Source organism: Elaeis guineensis, chromosome 1 (genome assembly GCF_000442705.2).
Source record: "Elaeis guineensis isolate ETL-2024a chromosome 1, EG11, whole genome shotgun sequence".
Lineage (NCBI taxonomy): Eukaryota > Viridiplantae > Streptophyta > Magnoliopsida > Arecales > Arecaceae > Elaeis > Elaeis guineensis.
In genome coordinates, this window is record NC_025993.2 from 4,735,679 (window position 1) to 4,743,464 (window position 7,786).

A 7,786-nucleotide genomic window follows, 5' to 3' on the forward strand; every position below is an offset into this window, starting at 1 on the left:
TCACATTATCTGAGTTCTCCTTTCAGAGAAACATTTTGCACGTCAAAGAACACTACCGGTAGAAAAAAACATTTGAATTTTTTTTCCTTTTTTTTTTGGTAAACAGTGGAACCAATGGCTTTGTATTAATGAACTAAAGATAGTACAAATGAGTGTAGCTGATTACATAGAGACCAAACAAACTTGCCAAAACATCCCGTAGCTAAGACAAAAACTGGAGCTAACAAGTAAGGATAAGCATTAGCGGCTAAGAACTTGGGTATAGTTTCACAAGCATCGAAATCAGATAGCAGAAGAGGTCTACTTGGGAATGATGAAAGCAGCGGTATAGGAACAATATCCTGTACTCTTCAACTGTAAAGCATGCTGTAGAGTCCCAATAGAAGTCTGAAACAACACATAAGCTCTGAAAAGAACAGAGTCCCCCATCTGAGAAGGGAAGTATAAAACATAATGTGAAGCTCAGTGCACATAAGTAGGCATGCAATTTGAAACCTGTTATGATACAGCCAATAGGCCATGCATAGAAGTGATGAATTGACACTGATGTTGAAGATGGTAAGCATAGTGATGCATCGCCTTATCTGAGACAGGTTTGATGCATGAGCCAAACAGCCCTTGAACAGGTTTGATGCATGAGCCAGTGACCAACCCTCAAGAATACCAATGGAAAATGTGTAGTGCAAAGCCACCTCTTAGCTTAACTGCGATAATAGTGAACAGTCTACCCAATTTAGACCAAGATGAGCTGTTCAAGACCGTGAGTTTCTTTTGCATTTGAAACATCATGTGGGATCTTAGAATAGAATAGTAATATCTCATGCAATAGATAATGTGCCGGCAACCTGTAATCAAATGCATTACAGGATCCATACATGGCAATGACCACCGAAAGCAGCAGGTGCAGGCTCATAAATCTTTTAATAGAAGTGAGACAGAAGTAAATTAAGACACCCAACAGTCCCACAAAAACAGTCCCATCAGCCTGCTTAAAGAGTAAACTATCATATGGGACCATAGACAGCCTGTTTAAGAAGATGTTCATGGACAATTGCCAGGATATCACATCTTGCCTGAGATGGTAGATCAAAGGAAGGTCATTGAAATCCTAATTACCATGGTTCATCTTGTTACACCAGTTTATTGATCTATAGTTTGGTCGGTTCACTCTTTGCAAATCTGACAATGTATATATGACATATGCACTTGAATTGGTTGCCTCACTTGATTGGCTCCATTAGACTAAAAGAAGTTAATAATCATACTTAAATCATTGTTGGTAGAGACGGCAGTTCGGTAGATTTTTTTTAGATATCGATCCATCTCAAATCCTATTAAGATCTATTTAGCAAAATCCTATAGCATTTGGGATTGGTTAGGAATTTGACCATCAGATATCACTACTAAATTCTGATTATATAATATATAAATGTGTGTGTGTATATATATATATACATATGTACACACACATATACGTACATACATCTTTGAAGTGATTGCCTCACTTGATCAGTTGCATTGGACTGGAAGAAGTTAATAATTATACTCAAAGTTATTATGGTCGAAAAGAATATATGAACAAAATATATGGGCAATTGCCAACATATGATCACGTTATGCCTGCTTTACGAAATCTAAAGGAAAGTCGTTCAAATCCTAATTACCATGGTTCATCTGACTACAATTTATAATCTATTGATTGGTCGGTTCACTTTTGCAAATTTGACAATGCAAATATGACATGCACTTGAATTGTTTGCCTCACCTAGTTGGCTATGCCGGACTAGAACAAGTTAATAATCACAGTCAAATCATTATTGCTAAGAATGGCAGCCGGGCATAATTTTTCGGATATCCACTCCATCTTGAATCCTAATAAAATCTGAGACATATTTGGAATTTGATTGTCTTCTTTTAATGTTGGCATTCTCCGAGCAAAACTCCATTTGAATTACTACAAGTTAGCTTGTATCAATAGTTCTTTTATCACTTCTTTGGAATGGTTCAAAGCGCTCCCTCGATTGCTCTGGAAAATAATATACAGAAAAAGCATACAAACATGATGCAGTATGAGCTGTATAACACCTATTGTAGAATAAGGATTCATTTGGTTGTTGAAAAGTAGAGGAAAGGTCTCTTATTGATTGGAGTTTTAAGAGAAAAGAGAGTAGGAAAGCTTTTTTCATGAAAAGTTATTTTTCATATTTTATGAAAAGTAAAATTCATAAGGGATGTGGGTTTTAGCACTTTCCATGAGATAAAAAGTGGTGGTATTTTTTTTCTAAATACTCTTCTAAGATTTATGACTAAAATTTTATAAAATATCAATAGATGGTTAGGATGAAATACTGAATAGTGATATAATATTATATTAATATTATCACAATATTTATTTGAATATAATATTAATATTATAATATTTATTATATTTTATATTATTTTAATATTTATACTAATATAATATTTATTAATATTAATATTATATATATTAATATATATTTATATAATACTATATTTAATATTATATTTATATCTATATTAATAAATTTATTATATTAAAATATTGATATTATATTAATATATATTAATATTATATTAACACAATAAATTATTATGACCTAATATTATATTATAATATATTAATATTATATTTATGTTAATATAAAAAGTAATATTAATATTTATATAATATTTAGGAGTAAAAATGTATTGCCTTATATCTATTAAGGGTATAATAGATATTTTATATAATTTTTTCAGAAAAATAGATACTTAACCAAATATAAGCTACTATATCATAATAAAAATAATATTAATATTTATATAATATTTAAGAGTAGAAATATATGATCTTTTATCTACTAAGGATATAATAGATATTTTATATAATTTTTTTAAAAAAATAGATACTTACTAAATATAAGCTACTATGTAATAAGTTATTTTTCATGATCAATCAAAAATATTAAAATTTTATTTTTAAAAATTTATTTTTTGATAAAAAAATTCTTTCTGCATACTAAATGAGTCCTGAAAGAGATAGCTAGTTGTCAGCTTGCACGGCAACAAACGAGATGTGGCTTGATCTCCACTCAGAAATAACATGAGGGTTACGTAGTATGCGCTATAAAATGTGCACTTAAACTTTTTTCCTCTAAAAAAAAGTGCAGATGGTAACCAATTTACCATCATTGTCCGAACCCAACACTCGATATTCTTTATTGAAATAAATTAACCAGATTCCTATTCAAATCTATTCAAGGAATAAAAATAAACAAACAAGCATGGAACAGTCCTCATGCCATGTCATGTCTTAAAAGCAAATAAGCGATTTAGCACCGAAGTTATGGCCGACATATATGGAACAACTAAAGCAGACAGCAATGAGTAGCCAATCTTGACCAAAAAGCAAAGCCCAATTTATCACTTTGGGCAATACGTGGCCACAAACTCTGCAATGTTCCTATCCGAGCTTCCACCCTCCCCCACTGCCCTTTTGGTCAACTCCCCCAATTTCCTTGCATTCCTTCTGATCTCTTCGCTCCTCTCCCCCTCCATCACCACCCTCACACACCTCTCCAACTCCTCCCTTCCCACCAATCCCTTCTCTCCAGCTCTCGCCCGTACCCCGATCTTCCAAACATCCTCGATATATTTGGCATTCATTGGTTGATCCGTCCACTGAGGCATTCCGACCATTGGTACACCCAAACTAATCCCCTCCATAGTTGAATTCCATCCGCAGTGCGTTAGGAAACAGCCGACCGCATTGTGGGATAGCACCGCTATCTGTGGGCTCCATGAAACTACCAACCCTCGCTCCGAGGACAAATTCTTCATGAAGTTCTCTGGGAGCTTAGAGGTTTCCGAGGATCTCACCACCCAAAGGAAGTATTTGTCGCTATTGAGAAGACCGAATGCAAGCTCAGCCATTTGGTCGGGGCCAAGCATAACTATGCTGCCGAAGGACACATAGACAACAGAGTTAGAGGGTTGGGAGTTGAGCCACTGCATGCAGAGAGTGACGCTCGGGGTGTACAAGTCGAAGCCATAGCGAGAGTCGGATGGGAGCCGGTTGTCCAAGTATGAAGATGGCACAGTAGGGCCTATGGTCTTACCTCGCCATATCGATGCCATATAGTCAGCTTCCTGCTTAAATTTCCGACAAGAAGGACGGCTAAAATTTCTTTCTAATTTCAAAACTAAAAATTTAAAAAATAGAATTAATTTTGCGGCTATATCTTAAGTTTTAATATTGTAGCTATTGCCACACCCCATATGAGGTTGGAGAATTCAGAATTATATGTAGTTTTTATTTCCTCTGTTGAAATTAATTTTCCTCATTTCAATGAATTTGATTTTACTGTTTGATTCTAGCTAATCCATTCTGCCAATAAAATGATGAGAAATGATCTTCTTAAGAGAATAATGAGAAATGCTCACTTATCTCAAAAAGAACTAAGCATAACTTCAAAGCTTAGCTACCACCTGCAAATTACTGATTTGAAATTGATTTGGCATGATAGTGGCTCTATTGCGATATGTTAAATAGGATTGCATAAAAGCAGGAACTAATAAAAATTCCACAAGAATAATGTACACAAACCATGATGGTGAGATGTAACTATACAGCTCAATAACCAGAGCCGACATTGACATCGATATCGGCAAACCATTTGCTAATTGCAATCGTGGATGATAGGAAGAATTAATGAAACTAAAAATAAGTCATTCATGTAGGGAAAATGTATGGCTAAGGCTACCTTCGACAACCATATCAGTAAATACATTACACATACCATTTGTGACCACATTGGTAATCAAACTAAGTCTTTTAGTGGGTAATAAATGGAATTATGGCAAAGAGAGACAAGTACAAAATATTCCAAGCTGTCACAAGTCTATAGCCAATGCAAAATTGAGCAACCACAAAAAAAATAGCCATTGCAGATCTAAAAATCAAAATTTACTAACTATGGAAGCATGTTCATTTCAAGAGAACCACCGAAAAGTCCAACATCATCATAAATAAAGGAAATAGCATGAAATGGGAGTGCAAGAATCCACAATTGCTACAAACTGAGCTATAATAGAATTGGCTCGACTCTAAGATACTTCTAGTCAGAACTTTTGGGAAACTAATTTTAGTTGCAGATATGATTTTTGCTGGCAACAAATTGTTTGGTTGTCATCTAGCAAGTATCTTTGGTGGAGACAAACTAGATATAGAATATTGTTGGGTGAAGGTATGACTATTCCTAGTCAGAAACAACACAATTCATGGGATGCATGCTAGAATTTTTTTTTTTTTTTCTTTAAAAAAAGATGAATGCTAGAAAGGAACTTTCAAAAAAATTGTTATAAAAAGGAAGAAAAAGCATATCCGCATCTTTGCCAAGTAATTGCACTAAATTAGAAAACAAAACTCTACTCATCTCTGCTCTAACATTGAATCCTTAACTAAAAAGATTCTCCAATCCGCTGGTTACTCAACATCTAAAAACAAAAAGTAGATATCATTTTTTTTTCCATTTTAATTTGGAGATATTTTTGTCCACATCATCTCCTAACAGAGACGAGTATCGCATAAAGTTCCCACAACCCACATGAACCGTGGTTCAAAGCCTTTATAATTCTAGCTAGACATAGAAAATTATTATAATTAAAAATCTCATGCTTTAGCTGACCTATCTTTGTTTTAGATGGATCTTCTCATGTTAGACTTCATTATCTATAATTTGATCCTACCTCTTGGCTTTTTATCCAATACATTACAATAGCTTGGCTGGGAGATAATGATAGAGACAGCAGCACAGTGATTTTCATTAGATCTAACTTACTGTAATTTTTTGGATAGACATTACTCGCTGATTCTTTTCTTTTTGATTTTTGATTTTTAATTTTATGTCTTCACTAGTATAATTTACAAAATCTCATTTTTAGAATTTTTCTATTGTAAAGTTTGTTAATATATATCATCTTTTATCTAAACAGGGAACTTCAAAATTGTAATTTCTATCTGTAAATTATTCAGTTTTTTCGGAACAAAATTGATGAGCAGTGGGTTCTTCCCACTGCTCTTCACACTTTTTAAAAAAAAAAAAAAAATGAGAAGACTTTCATTGGCTATGCAATACTGCTTTTTGACCCTGATCCAGCGAGTAGATATTTAATTCCTATAGATTGAGTTGCAGAGAATCATCATTGATAAATTGTTGTTCATAAAAATGGCCACCATTGGATCTCATCACTCCACTCTCATCTTACACCGATCCACATGATATGGGAGACTTGCCTCCAATACGATCTAAACTTTTTCATGAAAGATTGACCCCATGGCCCAAGTGATCCATACAAGGTTTTGAAGGTTAATTTAGAGTTGCACCACCAGTAAAAAATCAGTCACACGTCACTACAAAAGAATATCTTCACGACCAGTCTGGGTGCAAATTCTCCTTAAAAGTCTTAACCATAGAAAATTCCCATATCACCTTCTTTTTTTTCTTTGTTTCTTTAAGAAATCCAACCGAGTTCGCCGTTTTTTTTTTTTTTTTTTTCCCAGTTTGTTTCTACGTATCAGGTTAGAGTCGAACACTACCGCATACCTCAGGCTCCAGCTCGTAGAAGGAGTTGACGAGCACCGCATCCGCCTTCTCCAAATTCTTATACTGCTCCATCAGCATTTTGAAGTACAACGGGTACGGACCCCCATCCGCCTCCGAAACGAAGGACGGCAGGCCGTCCGGCTCGAGCCGGGGCAAACCGGGCAGCGAGACCGGTTCAGTAACCGGTATCCGGAGCCGGCCCTCCTTCACGAGCCCGTAGACTATGTTAACGCCGCAGGGCTGCGTGAAGAACGCCGCCGTCACCAGCCCGTGCCGCTCCCCGACTTCCCGGGCCCACGGGAGGAACGAGTCGTAGACCAGAACCCGGACCGGCCGGCCCGCGGCCCGCTCGGACCGGATGAGCTCTTCGAGGGTCGTGGATCCTACCGACACGAGGCGGTTGAGGTAGGCCGGGATGGAGCCGGCCTCGTCGTAGCCGGCCCGGTCGAAGCCGTCGGAGATGGGGGCGAGGGCGACCGGTCCGGGTTCGGGGCGTGTGGTGGAGAGGATGAAGCGGGTGGTGGCGAGGGTGGCGAGGAGGCCGTGGGAGGAGAGGCGCTTGGCGAATTGGAGCATGGGATTGATGTGGCCTTGGGCCGGGTATGGGAGGACGAGGGCGTGGGCTTGATGGGGGCCGTTCTCCATGCTTTCTTCTCTCTTGTTTTTTTTTAAGGCCAAAACTCTACTTTGAGCTAGAGAGAGAGAGAGAGAGAGAGAGAGAGAGAGTTTTAGGTCGATATGGAAGAGAGAGATTGCTATTGGAGATGTGAGTGAGCGAGTGGCTCAGAGGGGGAGCCTGTGCGAGTTCGGGGAGGAAGCCTTGATGTCCGTTGTTTTTATAAATGAAGATAAGAGAGAGAGAGACGGAGAGGAAAACTGCTGCACAACAGTGGTGGTGGACAAGGAAAGAGTCGAGTTTCGTTTTGTTTAAAGAGTTTTGTCTTGATTTTCTTCATCTAGTTTGACAAATTTAGAGGATCCAAATCTGGAAAATGAAGTCCACATTTGAAATGCAATATTTGTCGTTAACGTACGTGGAATGATGTTGGAGTACTTTTCCAAAGGTAAGCCAAAGGAAATGCGGGAAGTTGATGTTAACGGTCAATTGCTGGGTTACCGCATTCTGGGATAAAATTTTTATAGTCAGATCGATTATAAAAAAAATTACGATCGGACATAGT

The 7,786-nt window shown here is 37.0% G+C and overlaps 1 protein-coding gene across 1 annotated transcript; it reads right to left on the reverse strand.

Annotated features, from left to right (window-relative positions):
• Positions 1-3,198: 3,198 nt before the first annotated feature.
• Positions 3,199-7,477, reverse strand: LOC105034980 (crocetin glucosyltransferase 2). The gene is made up of 2 exons (XM_073260584.1): positions 6,606-7,477; positions 3,199-4,149 (listed from the first exon to the last, which is right to left on the reverse strand). The coding sequence occupies exons 1-2, from the start codon at positions 7,248-7,250 to the stop codon at positions 3,424-3,426; spliced, it is 1,371 nt and encodes a 456-aa protein (XP_073116685.1). The 5' UTR covers positions 7,251-7,477; the 3' UTR covers positions 3,199-3,423.
• Positions 7,478-7,786: the final 309 nt, after the last annotated feature.

Bases quoted from the DNA above. Each gene is read 5' to 3' on its own strand.
- LOC105034980 (XM_073260584.1), bottom strand. From the start codon at position 7,250: ATGGAGAACGGCCCCCATCAAGCCCACGCCCTCGTCCTCCCATACCCG. The intron at 4,150-6,605 runs GTATGCGGTAGT...AAATTTAAGCAG, and splicing joins TCTACGAGCTGGAGCCTGAG to GAAGCTGACTATATGGCATC.